At 46.8% G+C, this 19833-nt stretch overlaps 1 protein-coding gene across 4 annotated transcripts in view; it reads right to left on the bottom strand.

The window, feature by feature from the left end:
- Positions 1-19833, bottom strand: part of LOC133342380 (tetratricopeptide repeat protein 7B-like) — a 122749-nt gene that overhangs the window by 18251 nt on the left and 84665 nt on the right. For all 4 annotated transcript variants that reach the window (XM_061551509.1, XM_061551507.1, XM_061551508.1 and 1 more), the window contains one exon: positions 17810-18012. In XM_061551509.1, coding sequence (XP_061407493.1) covers positions 17810-18012 — 203 coding nt within the window. The remainder of the gene's footprint in view (positions 1-17809; positions 18013-19833) is intronic.

Raw genomic sequence — 19833 nt, forward strand, 5'->3', positions numbered from 1 at the left:
CCTCTGTGACTCACTGCCAATTCCCAGCCGTGCGTGGCGGAGGTGACTAATGTCTGGATCTGGCCGGCTATTCACTGGATCAATTCAGCCGAACACGAGCGAGGTCTGTGCAATGTTCAATGGCAGTAATGGAAGGAAAGCCAAGGTGGTTGGGTGAACCTGGCGCTAGTACCGCAAACTCTGATGCAATACGTGGATTTGTATAACGCTGACATGCGACTGCATCTGAAGATGCTCCACCAACATGGTGGGGAAATTTGTTTTGTACATAGAAGAAGGTCTTGAAGCCTGGAGTTGGACGGAGGCGAGGAGTCGACAGCCCGGGTGGCTGGGGGAAGCGAGTCCTAGAATACTAGGGGCAGCCGAGGAGAATAAGCGCCGCTTATTCATACAGATACATCGCAACCGAGCAGAGTTTAATTTGGCGGCTTAAACAGCATTGGGCTGCAATAGGTGCTCACAAACAGGACTTGTTTAAAGTCTACCCTGGCTAAGAGTTAATAATAGTAACAAAAATTGTTGTGGAGAAAATCACGTTGCAAATTTATTTAGTCATGTATTAGAAATAATTTGGCGCTGCCAAGCATTCCCTTGAATCACGCAACTTGCTTGTGCAACGAGATTAACGGCCACAGTTCGCTTGCTAATTTTGCCGCGCGGCATCAGCACGAGTGGATCACTGTCGCGACGCGGCATTCACTCTCCACGTGCTCTCTGCCGCTGGGATAGATGTGTCCTTAAGAATATTTTCAGCTGCCACGATGACGTACAATTGCTGAACACGTACATACCATCCGCGCTCGTAGGACACACGTATGCCGTGACAACAGCTGACTTGGGAGGCACCAAACTTCTCCGTCAGACTCGCCATTCGTTGGGGCGTGTTCGATAAGAATGCCGGGAATGTTCAAAAACAACTTGTGTGCATAACGTTTTTTGAAAAATGTTTTATTTTCGAAATATTAAATAAACTATTGGAACTTAACACTGCTTGCAAACAAAACCATGAAACCCTTGCTAAAACGATTCCAAAGGTTGAAATTCCTTGGCTGGTGATATTATGCAATTTATTGGTTCGGCAACAAATCATTTTGACACGAAGTTTTCGAATGTATTTATTGTGATTGTTATTACGCAAGCGTAGAGGACGAATGAAACCCCAGCTTTAACATCATAGCTGCATGAAAGAGATAAAAACAATTTTTTCCAGGGAAAAAAAGCTAACGAATGGCAATGTCACATGGGACCTGCCAGAAGGAAGGAGGTGATGGGTGGGGGCTTTGAAAGATGACCTCGTGTTCACGATAATATGTTCAAGTGGTTAACAAAACAAACTATAAACTATTTTTTATTTTACCAGGTAAGGCCCACTGAGCTATATAGCTCTTTTTCAGAAGTGACCTGGCCACAAATCATAGCTCAGCAAGGTCGCTTACACTGTGGAAATGTATAGCAGCCAAATACTCTAAACACATTCCTAAATTTCGATTTAAAGCTTTCGTGACTGCAGGGATTCATCTTCTTGGTTCTTTCGGTAAAGTTTTTACCGAAAGAACCAAGAAGGCATTCCTAAATGTGGAGGGAAAAACCGGAGGACCCGGAGAAAAATCTACGCGACCACAGCAAGAACATGCAGACTTCCAAATACACAGGCATCAGGGTCAGGGTCGTACCCACTGACCTCCTGACTACCAGGCGAGGTAAATAACATCTCGCTATCAAGTCCCATGCAGCAAGCTGTGCCAAAACGAGACCTGTGAAAGCTACATCAGAGCAAGCAGATGTTTCCAGCTTCAACTCGACTTGGGGATAATAAACAGAAAAATTTGCATCCACCCCAAAAATGAACAGGAAACCCACCCAGCTCATTACCATGAATCATTTGCGTCCCCAGTTTTAGACAGGGCAACACCTCCACTGTCGCTCACAGGAAACAAAAATGCAAACCCGTATTGCCACTTTCAAGGGGCAATTTTGAAGGACGCAAAACACTGCAAATTGACACTTGTAGTGTGTTACAGGAGAAACGATTGTCCTGGCCGATAAGACCTCGCGCATTACAATGAACAAAAGGGTGAATGGACACGTGTGAAGATGTTCCTTTTGGAAGGTGAACCCTGACCAGGTGTAACACCTTTATAAGTCAATTATAATCGACGAGCAACTGCCCAAAGCCCAAACACACCACGGCGGTGTCTTGTGTCAGTGTAACTACAACACAGAGCCGTCACCTGTTACCAGACACAATGTCAACGACAGTGTACACAGCCACCGTCGTCACTCCAGAGATAAACAGTGATGTTTACGGAAAGATAAAAAAACCCCATCGCGGTGCCATTCAAGTCGTCAGCATCCTTCAGCTGCAGAACATGACAGAAATTAAGCTAATTGAAAAAGTCAAGCATGTTTAAAAGGTCACATCCATTTTAAGGGATACGGTTAATCAAAACGGACGTGTTCCTGAAGAGACTAATGGCGTAATCTTAACAAAATGAACAATCGGAAAAATATGCACGACAAGTGTTTTTACAGTTTTATATTATTATTTCTTTTTATTTTTTCACCTTACGTGACTTTACCGAAAACTTCAAATTTAGAATTTTTATTATTTACTTAGTTTCTTTCCAAATCTTATCCCAAATGTGCTATCGGGATCATGTCTTGAGGCGAGGTATCCATGACATGTCACGAGACTATTAATCCGCTAATATCTTTCGCGCAGCAGTAAATACGTTTGTGTAAGAGAATGGCCTGTGAAAGCTGATATCACACGGTTACCTCTTGAGATCGCTTAATCTGACCTCTGGTTCACAAAATGGGTGTGTTGGGGGGGGGGGGGTAACTAGCCCACCCATCCCCACCACAGAGGGTAATGTGTTATCTTAGGCACATGACAGCCAAACGGATGTATTTAATTGTCAGTGCTGAAATTTTGCCCAAAACAAGTGCACAATCAAATTTCTTGTGATAGTTTTGTTGTTGTTGTTGTGCGATCATTGGTGATCGGGTTAAGAGCATCAACTCACCGTGCGGGGAACCTGCTTTACTCACTGGCACAATTCTGGGATAAAAAAAAATCGCCCGATGATGCTGGATGTAATTACTAGCGAAACGTCGTACTACTCAAATTGTAAATGTTGTGGATTTACTTTCCAACACGCCGAAAGGCTGAAGCCGTAACTAATTTCCACGTTTTGGTTACGTGACAAACCTTACTAATTGGGCGTGTCGGATGGTGGCGGGTTAACGACACAATGATACTTACGCGATCTAATCCAGAAAAACCTTGATGATGCATTATGTTGGTCGCGAAAGCCGACTTCGTGTCAAACTCGCAGGCCTGGATTCGAACCCAGGGTATTGCCAGTGCCAGCTCAACACTCTGACCTTTGAGTCACCCAGTTGTAAAGAGGGGGAGGGGGGGGGGCGCTTTCTACTGAAAGGATTTAAAAGTACACTGGAAGCAATGTCAATTCCTTTTTTGGTACTCAATAAACATTCGGTTATTTTTTTGCTATAACCTTTGCATAGCCTCTAAAGCATATACACGTACAGTGTCTATATATACAGGGGTAGTCAAAAGTAGTGATACTGGTAGGAACCTCCTGGTTACACCAGCCCACAGGAGATTATTGTGTCCGTCCGTCGTGCAGGGAGGGGCTGGGTGGGGAGGGAGGGGCTGGGTGGGGAGGGAAGAGTGGGGAGGGGCTGGGTGGGGGGTAGGAGGGGTGCCCTTATAAAACTCAACGTTTAACCTACTCACGCCGGCTTGTGCCCGCCCTCACAGTCGGGAATATTTGCGGAATACACCACGCCGCCGTTGACCCTGGCCATTGACCGAGCAACCCAACGTTCCTACCAGCTCCCTCCGCAGGAATGTGTTATTGACAGAGCAAAAAAAATAGTTACATCAGTTAACAGGGATTATTTCAAAGACCCTTGTTTTAAATTTTGTTTCACAGTTCCATTTATATTCAAGTTTCACTGTGCCATGACCAGGCCTAAATGTTTTACTCTATATTTCCCGTAATGCTGCTAATCTAGCTTGAAGTAGGGATTATCAGCGTAAGGCACTAACACTAGTGTACAAAGCACGCCTATCCACAATAGCTTGATCTACAGTATAGCACCCTATATGCCTGTAATTCTATGAACAGGTTTGTATATATAAACAAACATGAGGACAAAATAAGGCAAGATGGATGTGGCGTGGTCAAAATGATTCCCAAAACGATGTTCAGGACTGTTCCGGCTGAAATTAACAACTCTCCATGCTGATTGTGTGTGACAAATGCCAAGTATGTGCGTGGCTTTGATAAAAATGGACAGGGCTGGGGTCAGGATACTTCCCAAAATGAACAGCAGACCACAATAAACAGGTGGTACAAAGCCCAACATCCAGCTCATAGAAAGCAGAGAGCGTTGCCAAAGAACACCATGACTGTACTTGACTGCGGAGTAGATTTTGAGCATCTTGTGATATGGTTAACAAAAGGCAAGCCAATGGTGTCTCGAGTGTCGTGGCCCAAACTTGACAATTATCCACAATTCTTACCGTTCATGAACTATGAGAATAATAACTCTACCTTTCTTGCTCCGGGCAAAAAGTACTGTACTTATGTTCGGCCATTAAACGTTCCACTTGAACCAAACGGCAGTCGTAGTGATATAGAAATGAGATACCGAGTCATACGGAGTATTCTACAAGCTCTTCTAGATAGACCCAGAGAAAACCTACCACACATGCGAGGAGGTGCCACCACGTGTGGCCATACACCTACAACACCTGGCAAGCCCTGGTGGCAACCCAACCAAAGTGCTAAGCCTCCTGAAACGTGACAAGATTGTGCTCCTTTTCTGGTCATTTGTTTGTCGGCAAAAAAGATTCGGGATATTGACCCAGTATACACTGCGTAGCGAAATATACTGTGATGCGTAAACACTGCGACTGTTGACACAATAACAGTTACATATATTAAAACATGTAACCGTCAATGTCGTGGTCAATGTTGAGGTAGAGCTATGGAATTCCTTTGCTCACACCCCTGCTGGGAGAAGGGTCTCTACTATATAAGGAGCGCGAGAGAACCCTTCAAACGGGTATTTGTCCAATGCTTCCAAGCTAGCCAGTCGTCTGGGAAGGTGTGGGGGAGCATCCACAATTTACCCCAAAATACGTGATCACAGACTGTGGTTTAAACATTTCAAGAAACTTGCACCATTGTGGCAACTGCCTTGCCGAAGCACTGAATCGAACCGGCCATGTCTGGAGGCTAACCGCTTCACAGAGGTCGCAACCGGGTAACCGATACCCGTACCCTACCCGATACCCGGCTACCTGTACCCGGCCGGGTACGGGTACGGGTAGCCGTTTGCGACCCTGGTGCGGCCGGGTACTGGTAAGGAATCAAAACCCGTTTGCGACTTCTGCCGCTCCACCACTGTGGCAACCTCCAATGTGGTTGCGTACCATGGAAACGGAGCCATATCATAAACTTTATTGAATTTTCTGGCAGCGAGAAGCCCAATAATGGTGACGAAGCCAGCAACTCCTTCGACCCTTTTGAAATCGTCTGGTAATGTGAACTGTTGATATTTTAAGATGTGACGCATGAATCTGCATAATTTTCATAGCTCATTGAACGCATTCATACACCGGACAAAAACAGAGCAGAGCGAGAGGAGGTGGTGTGGAATAGAGAGCTAAGAGGGGAAAAAAAACACCATGAGATTCCAAAATCTCAGACAAAGCCTCACTCTGTCCACGCAACATATTTAGCAGAGAAACATATTGTACCAATTAACGCTTTTTTTCTCTCCCAGTTTGTCTGCTGACTCAAAATGTACAAGCCAAACCGTGCTGCACACGGTCCACTCCACATTACGATTCTCCAGCACGAAGCCACATTTTAATCAGTAAGTTGATCTAATTCAATCTATTTATTGAAAGTTGCACATAATACCGAACACCACTAATATGACTTTTATGTCACGACGACTTTTTATGCCCGTCTACCGCTCCACCTCTAATTTAACTCCACTCCCCTCCACACACACAGTCAATGCTCCAGCAACCAACCAAGGCTCTCAGCCGCAACCCCCAGTCAACCTTCGCTCAATGAGAGTTTGCTAATTCTCATCTGTTGCCTCCACTACGTGGGTACTCCCCTTCCCCAAGCCCTCCATGCTGTGGGCTTCCCTGCCCCTATTCAAGTCCAGGCTTCAAGACATTTTCTCCTCTGCCTTGCTCTCTCTGCAAAACATCAAAAAAACAATGCTCCAACTGCTTCTGCACAGCATCTTGAGATGGCGGGCCCCACTTAAGACGCCGCATAAATCCACAATCGTACCGCGCTGTATTTCCGTCCAGCGCTGCGACTCTGTGAGAAAAACCCAGATTTAACATTTTTCTCTTTTTTTAACCGCTTGCTTGAAGAAGCGAGGACCGCGGGATTAAATGGCGCGCGCATTAAACTGAGAGCGCGATGCCCGCGGCGAGAAATAAATGATGTGCGCCAGTGCATGCTCGCGCGTGGTTCAGTGTGCATCTTGCGGCGCCGCTCCCAGCAAGATTCGCACGCCCAGGACCACTACCTCGATGCCATGGGAACCGCGGAATTAGGTCACGGGCCTTGCAGCATCGCCGACGGCTCGCCCCCTATTCCACAAGCCCCCACCCCCCCCTCCCCTTCCTTTTTTTTGTTTAGTCCTCTCAGCCACACCACCCTGTGACCCCCGTAGGTCTTCGCGGTTGTGGTTCTGTACGGCTCTCGGACGAGTCGCCTTCGCGTTGTGCCGCCTGCTGTTCGGCATGGTGGCCGATGTTTCGCACCATGCGCCGTCGTACCTTCTTTAGGAATTGAAAGAATGGAAGCACTGGATTCGAGATGCTCACGGCACACAGAGCGAAAGGTTGGACGCCAGCAATTGAAGCGAATCGGCTTCCAAGACATGCGCAAGCAAAACGTCGGACGTTGAGCTGACACAACCAGAAATCACATCAGACGGCTTGTAATTTACAAATGAAATGGGCAACGGTTCAATTCCATTTTCCAGCGCATTTAAAATTACTTTGAATTACTTATTTACAACACAGTGCGGCTTCATATAGCGCTTAAATGTGAATGGATCTCACAAGGCCCTGCAAAAGAAACGGTGCGCACATTAATTGTGTAGCTAGTCAAAGGGAAACAGGGAAGGTCTTGAGATCTTGAGCACTGTATACCGAAAGAACCAAAGAGTATGTAGAATACTGTTATATGCATTTGGCAACGGAGCACTCATTGCATCAGAGAGGCCCTGATGTCCTGGGAAGAAATGGAAAGATTTACTATCTCTGTGCTGCATCTGTGACATTTACGGGAAGCTTAAAATTGCAGTGAGCACTGGTACATAATGGCCTGATCTTGCCAAAAGTCTCATTGGATATAATACCTAAAGGGGTTTACATAACGTTGAAATGTGCCTGTTTGTAAAGCTACCACAAGTATCAGCCTGATTTATTATGTAACTTCAAGCAGTCAACTTCTTCTTGCTTGAAAATATAATCATAAAATTTAACCCGTTGCCAATATAATGCTGGATGAAGATCTCCACACAACAGAGTCGGTCACCAGAATTGTTAGACCATACTTCACCATCCTGGTCAATGCGGGTTGGCAAAGAGGGAGAGAGGTCCCAGGATCAAACGAGGTACCGCACGCCACTGTTAGACATTGGCTGAGAATCGAACAAAGGTTAACGGGGATTCACATTGTGGTACGCTAACCACTGCACCACCGCTCCACCCCCTGTTTGAAAACGTATGCATTGTTTATGCTGCAAAATGCCCTACATTGTTTTCTGCCCACTCACTAATGGTGGGAGCTCTATTAAAATTGATGTCGATATATCTGCTTGCCATGTCCAGCGTGGAAATCGATACCTTTCTTAGCATCGAAGTGAAAAGGAAAGCGAATTAGCCGAGCGTTGACAGCGAGCGTCCCCCCCCCCACTACCAACTCTTAATCATTTATATGCTAATTCGAATGTACTCTCATCTCTCCGCCTTGCGTGCTCTGTGCAGGAAATTAATTAGAGCACATTATGAAGAGGTGGTGTCTGCTCACAGCTCGCGTACGATGTTAGAAACACGGCGCGGAGAGCCGCGCCATTTGTGCAATCTTACGACGCCCGCATATAAATATTTACACGCATTACACATCCATAACGGATATTGCGTGCTATAATGCGCCGATGATAATTGAGGCATCGTTGCAATAGTGATGTGAGAAAAACCGGCACACATACAAGTAGCACGTGCAACACGGACACAGCTACGTGTTCAGGTATGCATCGATTCGCCGATTAAAATAGCTTGTTGCGATTGTGATACGGGCGCCAAAGTGTGCACATCGTGAATATCATTTATGATTGATTCTTGAATCAAAGAGCTGGGGCAGGATTGTGACAACCCATCAAATCACTGCGTGTGTGAACCGTTACATGCCTAGTTAGAGCGCTCTGCTCCCAATCAGAAGCTCATAACTCATCCGATCAATCCCTCCAGGGGTCAGTAAAATTAGTTCAATTTTGTGGAAGCCAACAGTGGTTGCCTTATTAATTGTTACACGCCTTCCGTTCACGCACGCTGCGGAGACGTTGCACATTGCTGGCACGTTAATGTCCATTGGCTACACGTATGCACACACGTGCAACACACTCGACGCTGCACGGACATCGCATACATACATTCATGTAGCGTGCACCGCGACAACACTGATGTCATGCTCACAGCCCCAGGGCAAGTGGGTGGGCCCTGTTCTTGCTGCTCTGCATCAGCAGCTCGTGGGCGACTGCTTGCCGGAGACCGGAGGGAGCCAGCTCCAAGGAGGATTAAACCTCCTGCGGCCGGACTAAGTGGTGGTGCTGGTGTTAGCCGATTCGTAGTGGTGGGGCCCAAAGTAGAACAATATTTTTTGTGTTTTTTTTCTCGACAGGGCTATGTTGTCGGCAGATGGAGGTGCAGGGAAATCAATTGCTGCACTGTACTTCCATGCTCCAACATCTACACTCCCTTCCTTCATCAACATGCACTGACCAGCGTGGTGAAGTATGGTCGAATAAACCACGCGACACGCACGACGTGGAAAGGCCGTCATCCAGCCGTGGTTTGACAAAAAGGACTGGACTGTACACGTACCAAAAAAAAAACGAATTCGGGTAAAAGGGAGGTGTGCGGGTAAGGGTGGCCAGGGCAAGTGAACAGTACAGAGAAGGCAGCGACTGAGACACACCAAGCATCTGGGGCCCAGCACCAACGACGAGCCCTAAGGGACAGCACCACCAAGTCCCAGTGCACCCATAACAAGAACTCAGGCTCGCCAAGGACTCGGGGTTCTGGCCAAATTGTTCACATTCCTTGGGCTTATAGGCCAATTAGTGGCACGCCATGAATGGGGAGACAAAAAACCTGTTCGTGGTAAAAGAAACAGGTTTTTAGAAATGTAATTAATAATCAAAATTGAGGGGTGTGCCCATCCATCGATTTGTGGTTTGACATCAGACACTTAGGCCAAGGACAGATATGTGCAATCAAGTGGGAATCAACTTTTTTTTTATCTATTGGCGGAAGTTGTACGTACTTTTGGTTTGCGTGGATCCTCCAGCCACTCGAGGCTGCTACATTCACCACAACGTTAAAAAGGAAATCGATTATTGAATCGAATCATGCCCCTGAATCACATCAATTGATTACATCATGAAAGGGGATGGGGTGTTTACACTACTAATTATTATTTTTCATCATCATCAGCCATGGTTTATCCACTGCTTGACGAAGACTGACCTCAAGCCATTGGCATCTGTCACGCTTCTGAAATGCGACAATCAACCTAGCGCTTGCACACGAGCCACCGTCACTCAAATTAGTGTCGCCAAGTCTTTAGCCACCATTGCGATTGTACAGCTTGATTTAGAGAGAAACTGTCGTGACACGGACACACCGCGCTGCATAACACACCGAATCCCTCAAGTTGACAAGGGTACCAAACTCAATGTGCTCATTTCCAAAGTTTTTCTTTTACACAAATCTATTAAGGATGCTGGTCAGCCGCGAAGATGAACTTGAGACCCATTTCAATCAACGATAAGGGTCTACAGCTCGCCAGCAGTGCAATCCACCCAGCACGTAGGGACTGAAAACACGAGTTTCGAAGTTGGACTAACGAGAAATTTGCACGGCTGCATCGCAATGTTTCATTAGTTTCCGTCCCTCCCCCAAGCCTCCAATTATTTGACCGCCTTTGTGCAAGGAAAATAAGAATAGAATCTGATCGTGATGCATGGCCAGAGTCGGTGGTTTTTTTCTTCCAAATACTTTCTCACCAAGCGCGGCTACATCTATGCAGGAAAAATGTACGACGATAAAGCTTCTGCACCAGTAAAAGCAACAGCACAAACGTCATCGTCCGCCTGTAGAATGTCACTGTTGTATGGGTTATTATTCGTGGAATTGAAGTGGCAATTATTTTGCCGAAAGTTCAAAAATTTTCACATTTTTTCGGGTTTGTTATTAAAAGCGCACAAACCCTTAAAAAGCGTTGTGATTTTGTGTGCAAAACTAAATGTCGACAACAGTGAATGGTTGGGACTTCAGACTTTTAAATTATCCCTCAAAATTACTATTGGCAATAAATCTGAATTATGTCTCCCGCATTCTGCTTGTGAGTGGGCATGCGTTTATGCAACAGGCATACCAACCACGGCAAAAATAGAAATACGCTCTGTTAATGTCGACATCTCGTTGAAGTTACAATAAAATACTAACTTTAAAAGACTTATCTGAATCTGTCCTGCATAAGCCAGCAGCTCACTTCCAAAGGTTTTTCCTGAATTCCATGCAATAGTGGGTTTGATAAAAAAAAAACATCACAGAATTACATTTTTTGTTCATCAGTTCTCTATCTTGACATTCAACGGGCGATTACAGCTGTCCGTACTGCCATGTACTTACACACAGTGGTCAAATCAGACCATGATCAACAGAGGGAAAACATTCCAGGCAAAGGGGGTGCCGAAGGACAGTTTTAGCCCCCTTCATGAGCAAAAAAATGACCGTCAAGTATTCGTGTACAAGGTAGTAACGCTTACCGCATACGTATACCACAACAATAACACGTGTTTGATGGTTTACGGAGATATACTAATACACTATTTGATTGGGAAGTCTATGCATTCTGCTTGCGTTTCCCCTATGGTATGCCACGGGGGACTAGTTCACCCGCGTTCCTCACTCGCTTTAATCATTGCTCGCATAACACAACAGAATGTACACTTCTCCCGTATTTGACGTTACTAGCTGCGCAACCGAAGACGTGTGGCATTTCATATATATATTTTCAAGAACTTTACCATTCGAAAGATCTGGTACGGTTTATCAAACCAAGTCCGTAACAATGCAGATAAACAAACTCTGGCCGGTTGCTTGCGTCCCATTGAACATTTCAAACCACATTAGTTTCGAAGGCAGATGTTGCAACCACCATCAACATATGCCGAAGTCCATGATAAAAACAAAACAGGCTCTCTACTCTTCTTGGTTCTTTCGGTAAAGTCACGTAGAAGGGAAGTAATAAAATAATAAAAATAAAACATAATAAAATAATTCTCACGACGTTTCGGCCACAACGCAAGCAGCCGTCCTCAGGTGAAGAAAAGGTCTGTCGAGAAGACAGAGTCTGAATGACAACCCCAGGCTTCACCTAAGGACGGCTGCTTGCGTTGTGGCCGAAACGTCGTGAGAATTATTTTATTATGTTTTATTTTTATTATTTTATTACTTCCCTTCTACGTGACTTTACCGAAAGAACCAAGAAGATGAATCCCTGCAGTCACGAAAGCTTTAAATAGAAATAGGCTCTCTACTGCTGGTGCATGCTGCATGTCCCGGGTTACAGACAATTATATATTTTTTATTCTGTGTGAATATCACTATGTATTAAACAGAACAGCGCGGCGCGATGTGTAGCGTTGGAACGCGTGTTTATACTGAGGCACAGATCGAATATGAGGTGCGGTCACAAATAATTGTACACGATGACTTCATTCCTCTTTTCGTCGTTTTGGCTTCGGGTTTTCTCTTTGTCTGCCATATGATAAGCTCAGCAGCTGTGCTATCTTATACCAAGCCAGTAACAATTCACCTCGATGGTTCACTGAATTGCTACAATTGTGTGATTGTGTTTTTATATTCCTTCGTTTGTATTGTTTATCATTTGCTTTGTCTCATTTGTTCCGTCTCGTTAATTGTTTTTTTTTACCCTTTTAATCTGGCAACAAAATTGACACCTTTTTTTACAAGGAGTCATGTTTGCATTGACTACAATACCTGGGGTCGGAATGCAAACAAAAAAAACCACAACTCTGATCATGTATGTGCACTGTCCTTGAAATTGATTGGTCCACACCCGAGACAGCTTTCCTTAGAGCCTCGTCTCACATGGTGTTGGACCAGATGACGCCTTTGGCGCACTCGTTCAATTCATTATCCGAAATGTATTGTAATTTGAATGAATCCCAAATAATTGACTGGTATGTGGAAATGCCGATGGAATGTATCACAAGCATAAATAGCCGATTCTACTAAATCGATTTTCACACACCTACATCAAACAACAACATTTTGAAACAATTATTATTTACCGCCCTTTGTCAATCTGCTGCTGCACAAAAGTCTTTCGACACAGTGTCGGTCATGGCGGCTAGCTGCTTGACTTTAAAACAAAACCTTTGGTCGTAGTTGGCGAAGAAGGGATCGAGGACTGGCTCAGACATGGCTCGCAACTGATGTTAGCCGCAGCCGGGAATCCAACCACGGTCGCCGCATTCATAGCGCGATTGCGTTAACCACTGCGTCACTTGCTCCCCCCCTGTCCATGTTTGATATACAGTATTTGTTAGTGTGAGTGCATGTGTGGGCACGTAGTGCATTACTCAGAATGAATATCTGATTTATTCTGCCCAAATTCTCGAAGCAATCTGAATTGGGTTGGCACAAGGCAATGCAGATGAACCATAGCAATGGATGAAAATTCAATATTGCATAAACTGCCTATTGACTTAATTATCAACAACAACAAAATATGCTGGTCGAATGCTGGAAGGGTAACTAGTTGATATGCATTGGTTTCCTGACAGGTCCTTGAAGAAAAGGCATCTCCTGGTCGAGTTCAAGTGCACGTCCAACTTATGAAGATGCACACAGGACCAAGAGAATATAAAAGCAATGATGGCACTAAAATAAACAAACGTTGTTCTGCAACAATAAAAAAAATCGTAGAATTAACTATTTCAAATGAAGCTCGCAGAAGTTTTAAGCTATTAATAAACACATCACCATGGCAACTATGACAAATTACAAAAATCCCCCATATAGCCTGAACAGACTGTTGGGGCAAGTGCTGTTAGCGAGCACCTACGAAGGCCGGCACACGCGACAGGGTGGGTGGCAAACACCACGCCCGACCGCGTTTGTCTCCCCAGTGGTGATGTTTACACACCACACCCGCTACTCATTTGAGGCCGAGTCGACCTAGAGGAGGACCGATTCAGATAATCGTCACTGGTGTTGCCTGTGAGCGGGAATCAAACTCGGGTTTCCACGTTCGTAGTGCAGCACGCTAACCGCTATGCCACCGCTCCCCTATGACAACTTTGACACACACAGACATTAGATGGGCACGTGTGTTGGGGGGGGGGGGAGTCGTCACAGCAAAGAGAGGTGCACACACAGACACACACCTTCAAACGCACGCGCATTTATTTAATCCGCGACATCGAATTGACCACCGGGGCCGCCTTGGTGGAGACTGGCCGGCGTTGCGGTTGCTCGTTTACAAAATTGAAAACCAGCGCCAACTTCAAAGGGATCGAGTTGGGCAGTGGAGGGGGGTGTAAGGATGTGACCAAATCGTCCGTTTAACACGATGGCATTAGCTATGTTTATTGTTTATTTTATTAACACCCGACCATCTCCAGCTAGTGCTTGCCGAGATGTATTTTTGTTTCCGGTTGCCAAACGAATAGATTATAAACTCGCACTAATTACACACAAAGTGCTTGCCACAATTCCTTTCTGATCTCGTCAAGGAGCATAAACCATCAAGCGAACTCCGGTCATCCTCGCAGCAGCTTTTGGCTAGCAATAAAATATAGACGGTCACTGCATCGCGCGCTTTCAGATGCGCGTCTGCAGGCCCCTGGAACGCTCTTCCTTCCGATATTAGGAAGCCACTGGAGCTATGAACTTTTAAATCTAAATTGAAAACTCATTTATTTTTAACTGATTTTTGCGTTCAGGTTGTTGTCCTTCCCCCGCACCTCTGATTAGCACGGTTGGCTTCGTGCGGTGGCGAAATAAGTTCAACATACATACATTATTCCATCCGCTTTTCGAACCCCTCGTTTATGTCACATGGGCCGGGTGAGGTATGGCTGCGTGGAGCGATGGTGTGCGGAGGGTTTAAACGGGCAGCAACAAAGGCTGGGGACGTGAATCCAGCCAAGTCTGGCTTCCCTTTACTTTGTCCCACAGCTTGACCGTGGGTTGTTTTTAACAGCGATATAATTCTCTCTCTCTCAATTTTCATTTAACATAGATTGTAAGAAAAAAGAAAACCATCTGCAAATAGGCATGCAAACAACACGTTGGTTAATCGATTAGAATAGATTGTTACGTTCCCCATTGCACACGTCAAGTCTTGCACGCGTCAAGTCTTGCGCGTGACGCGCGGTTATTTACAATGTACCGAAATTACATGCAAATGACAAGGGTGTAAAAATAAAACGAAAAAAAAAGCAAGAAAGTGAATTACGAGCCCAAATCATAACAATGTGTCCAATCTGTATGGGTACGGTGAGGGGGGTGAATTGTTTATGTCTACTAGGTTCCAGCATTAATTTTGCCAACCCGACCTTATCAAACATAAGTTAATTAAATGTCCTTTTTGGCCGAAACTCACGAGCCATCAAGACAGTGCCCAGCTGCCAAGACAGGTTCCGGTCACGGAGTTTCGCTGCATTTGGGAACTGGCAGCGTGGGGACGATCTTGTGGTTACGGGCAACCATCTCATCCCAAGAGCGCGGTGCACGAATCCGCTACCGGCACAGATAATTTACGGTCGGCACAAAGCTCTTTACTAAATAAAACTAATACTCATGAATTAAAATCGCACCAATGAGCACGAAGGAGCAAAATTACTGTCTAATCTTAAAAATGCATTTGGAACGGGCGCGCGGGCGCGTGTGTGTGTGTGCACGCGCGTGTGCGGTGGAAGTGGGGGAGGAAGGCAGGCAGAGGCAGGAGAAGCAGAGTGGGGTAAGCAGGTGGGGAATGCGGGCTGCCAGCTGATGAGGTTCTACGCGATGCAGACACGGGCAAAAGTATCGGGAGGGCGAGATGCGGGGGGGGGGGGGGGGGTACTGCTCGTATGGGTCTGCCCATCGTGTACGTGTCTGGGAGGCCGGTTGGCGAGGGGTGGGGAAAAATGGAGAGGAGTGTGGCTGGGGATGGGGGGCGCGATGCGGGAGGCGCAAACCTTCCAGATGGACAGCGGAGCATGTGCTCGTACGCTAGCTGCACGCGTGAGCAAAGCGGCGAGGGAGACCCGTGGAATGTAACTTTCGTGCGGCCGGCGATAGTAAGTCGGGGGAAGAAATAGGGTGTTTGGGTGGGAAGGCGAGACGGCCTCGTTCATGTGCAGTCAGGTTGGGTGGTGTGTGCGTTTCGGGAGGACAGAGGGATGGGCAACTCGGCTCAAGAGGCAGAGCGGCTTACATGGATTAAATCATCGTACAGACAACTGAGGAATAGTGTGCATACACGTAGGCGGACAGATGGGTATTAGAGGATATTTATTATTGAAAGAACACATTTCTCGCTAAGCATAAAGCCGAAATAAATATAATTGGAAAATACTGCATAATACGTACAACTAGGAAAATTATTGGAGGCTGACCAGGATCTGTCCAGGATCAAAATTGCGAGATAAAGAGACAATCCAGACAAGATGTAACCAAAGATGACAAACGGGTCAAAAATAAAGAAAATGTAATTGGAGATGCTAAGTACAGAAAGCATCAGAATCAGAAGAATCTTTATTTGTACTGGAGGAATCCGATGAGCTATAAAGATATTCTTCACAGATGTCTAGTAGGTGAAACATAAAGGATGTGTGCTTGGAATTATGCCGAGACAAAAGGAGGCTCCGAGAGCAAATTCAAATCAGACATCGTCGTGAATGTTAAGGAAATTGAGCAGGATTGGGCGGGACACACTGCAAGATGGGTTAATGGCCAATAAACAAGACTCGTGCGCGAGTGGGAACAGTCTTAAGAGAAAAAATCGAGAGATAGATCTGCCCACATGTGGGAACAAGAGAGATTTGCGGCATCGCATTACCACGAGGGATGGTAACGGCCTAATTCCAACAGCGGATATAATATAGCTGATGATGATGGTTTGACAGCAGATTGGCACGTGGCAGTATGTTAGGTATATAGATGGTAACAATGAGGATGGTTTTATTCAACCGTGAAATCCTCCTTTTCAGGATCGTGCATTTCGATATTTGGCCATTTCTTCTTTGATGAAGCATTTCCGATGTGAGAAGAAACTGGCCGTACCCAGGGAAAACCTCACACAAAAGGGGATATGTATGGACATTGGACGTCTTTTGCACAGTATGTAGCCAACCCTGATAATCGGAGGTGCAATGGGGGGGGGGGGGGGGGGACAAGACTCCAAGGTCCACACGGGTAGATTCAAAAACCCATTTTCCTGGCTTCCTTGCAGTCTGAGGAGTTTGTGAGTTTTAGCAATGTGGTGAGTTTCAGCAAAGTTCGTGGTGAGTTTCAGCAAAGTTCGTGGTGAGTTTCAGCAATGTTCGTGGTGAGTTTCAGCAAAGTTCGTGGTGAGTTTCAGCAATGTTCGTGGTGAGTTTAAGCAAAGTTCGTGTACCGACCAAATTTGGCCCTCTCCATATCTGTGGGACCTTTTTTTCCAGTATCAAAATCATGAAAAAACAAGTATAGGCTGTCCGCTTTCTGGCAATGAAACAGGTGTTAAGATGTTCAAACACCAAATAGATACCTCTAGCAAGGGCTCTCCAGAGAGCTGTAATAGAGGCACGGCAGGTGTGCCAGTGGGCAGGAAGAATGGGGGGGGGGGGGGGGGGGGGGGGGGGGCGAACAGGCAGGCGTGCAGGTTGCTCGTTCAGCAAAAAACAAAAACAGGAAAAATTTCACTGCAGATCTTCTTCAACGCAAATCGTAGAGACCAGACCGGCGACGTCCGTGCCAAATAATAATAATAATGTACATTTAGTATTCATGCCATTATAATAGGATGAAGAGTCTTCAACAGTAGGGGCAATGTTGCTACGAGGCTTTAGCCAATAAAGTAAAATCTGCAAGTTTTTTTCTTTCAAATTTGGCCGGTGATGTCAGGACACGTAGACCTACTAATATTCAAATAACACCCCGGGGGTTCTTTAATATCCACTGCGAAGAAAGTGGAACATGGTCGCTTTTTGTTGACATACGTGCCGCGGTTTTAAGCCGGAGCGGCGAACGGGACTCAAACTGCGAACGTCTGGAAACAAGCGATGACAGCGCGGACCGACCCGACCATTTTGTCACCGCCCCTCACGTGACATTTCGCGAGTCGGCAGGCGCGGGAGCGTCGCACGCACACACGCGCGAGCAGACGGACGGCGGGTCACCCGGACACCACACGCGGACAGCAAGACGCGGCAACTCGAGGGGGCTCACCAGTTTCTGCATGGTGCGCACGTGCGTGGGGCTGATGGCCAGGGCCTCGTCGTACCAGCGCTTGGCCTCCTCCAGGCTCCCGCGGAGCTCCGCCACCTGGCCCTTGAGGAAGAGCACGTGGTGCGACATCGGGAAGAGGCCGGCCGCCTCCTGCGCGCACGCCAGCGCCTCCGACGGCTTGCCGATGCCCACGTACACCTCCGCTGTGGTGGGGCGGGGGGGGCACCGGGTAAGGGGGCACGAGATGGTGGCAGCTGCTCACCACTAATCCCCCATGACGCTGCAATGACCAGTGGCTGAACCGAAGCCCGCGTCTTGATTGAGACTGCGAAAGGTGATTTGTAAATACATATAGTGCAGCAGTAACAACAGCAGTCCGTTGCGTGAAGATTAATCCGCTCCCCCATCCCCCCCCACACACCACCACTCTGACAATCTCTGGGTAGCTATTGGATTCAAGAATCAATCGGTCTGTTTTTTTCATGTCTTGTTTGTTCTGTTTATGCAAGGTTTTCTTTGCTACATAGCCTAATGTTACATTACCAATTATTTTAATCATTGCAATTCAAGGTCGGGATTTGCTCCAATAGCTTATTAAATGTAACACTGTGGTCAATGCCAGAGCTTCTAGTGGATAAAGGGGTAACGTTATCCCATAACAAACATATACAATAAATATGTAACATTGATTAATCATTCCAAAGCTAACAATCACAATGGCACTGCTCCATTCTATACCATGAAAAGCCTAAAGTGAGTGTCGGGACATTTCCATTGTGAAAGGAATCTGCTAGAGATGCTCATCCCATTGTTCAATGGATGTTGTTGCATTTAATTACAACTGCATGACAGGGTGCATCGAGCAAAAACCTCTTCCATTATGCGACCCCCTCCTATACAGTCCCTACTCCTCAGTTCCCGACGATGTGCAGTCACCACATCTGAAAGGCATCACTGCCGAAAGTCACTACCGCCCCATAATCACCAATGCCGAGAGCTACCACTGGCTATAGTCTCCACCAATCAACAGTCCCCAATTCCCACAGTCCTTGCTTCCCAGTCACATTTCCCTTTTTATTTCCCTCAATCTCTGTCGCCCATTTACCTCCAATCCAGTCACCACTTCCCACAATGCCCACTACCCACAGTGCCCACTACCCACAATGCCCACTACCCACAGTGCCCACTACCCACAATGCCCACTACCCACAATGCCCACTTCCCACAGTGCCCACTACCCACAATGCCCACTACCCACAATGCCCACTACCCACAATGCCCCTTCCCACAATGCCCACTACCCACAATGCCCACTACCCACAATGCCCACTACCCACAATGCCCACTTCCCACAATGCCCACTACCCACAATGCCCACTACCCACAATGCCCACTACCCACAATGCCCACTACCCACAATGCCCACTTCCCACAATGCCCACTACCCACAATGCTCACTACCCACAGTGCCCACTACCCACAATGCCCACTACCCACAGTGCCCACTTCCCACAATGCCCACTACCCACAGTGCCCACTACCCACAGTGCCCACTACCCACAATGCCCACTACCCACAATGCCCACTACCCACAATGCCCACTACCCACAATGCCCACTACCCACAATGCCCACTACCCACAATGCCCACTTCCCACAATGCCCACTACCCACAATGCTCACTACCCACAGTGCCCACTACCCACAATGCCCACTACCCACAATGCCCACTACCCACAGTGCCCACTTCCCACAATGCCCACTACCCACAATGCCCACTACCCACAATGCCCACTACCCACAATGCCCACTACCCACAGTGCCCACTACCCACAATGCCCACTACCCACAATGCCCACTACCCACAATGCCCACTACCCACAATGCCCACTACCCACAATGCCCACTACCCACAATGCCCACTACCCACAATGCCCACTACCCACAATGCCCACTACCCACAATGCCCACTACCCACAATGCCCCTTCCCACAATGCCCCCTTCCCACAATGCCCACTACCCAC

The sequence above is a fragment of the Lethenteron reissneri genome, chromosome 14, assembly GCF_015708825.2.
Source record: "Lethenteron reissneri isolate LAM-NWPU_2019-01 chromosome 14, ASM1570882v1, whole genome shotgun sequence".
Classification (NCBI taxonomy): Eukaryota; Metazoa; Chordata; class Hyperoartia; order Petromyzontiformes; family Petromyzontidae; genus Lethenteron; species Lethenteron reissneri.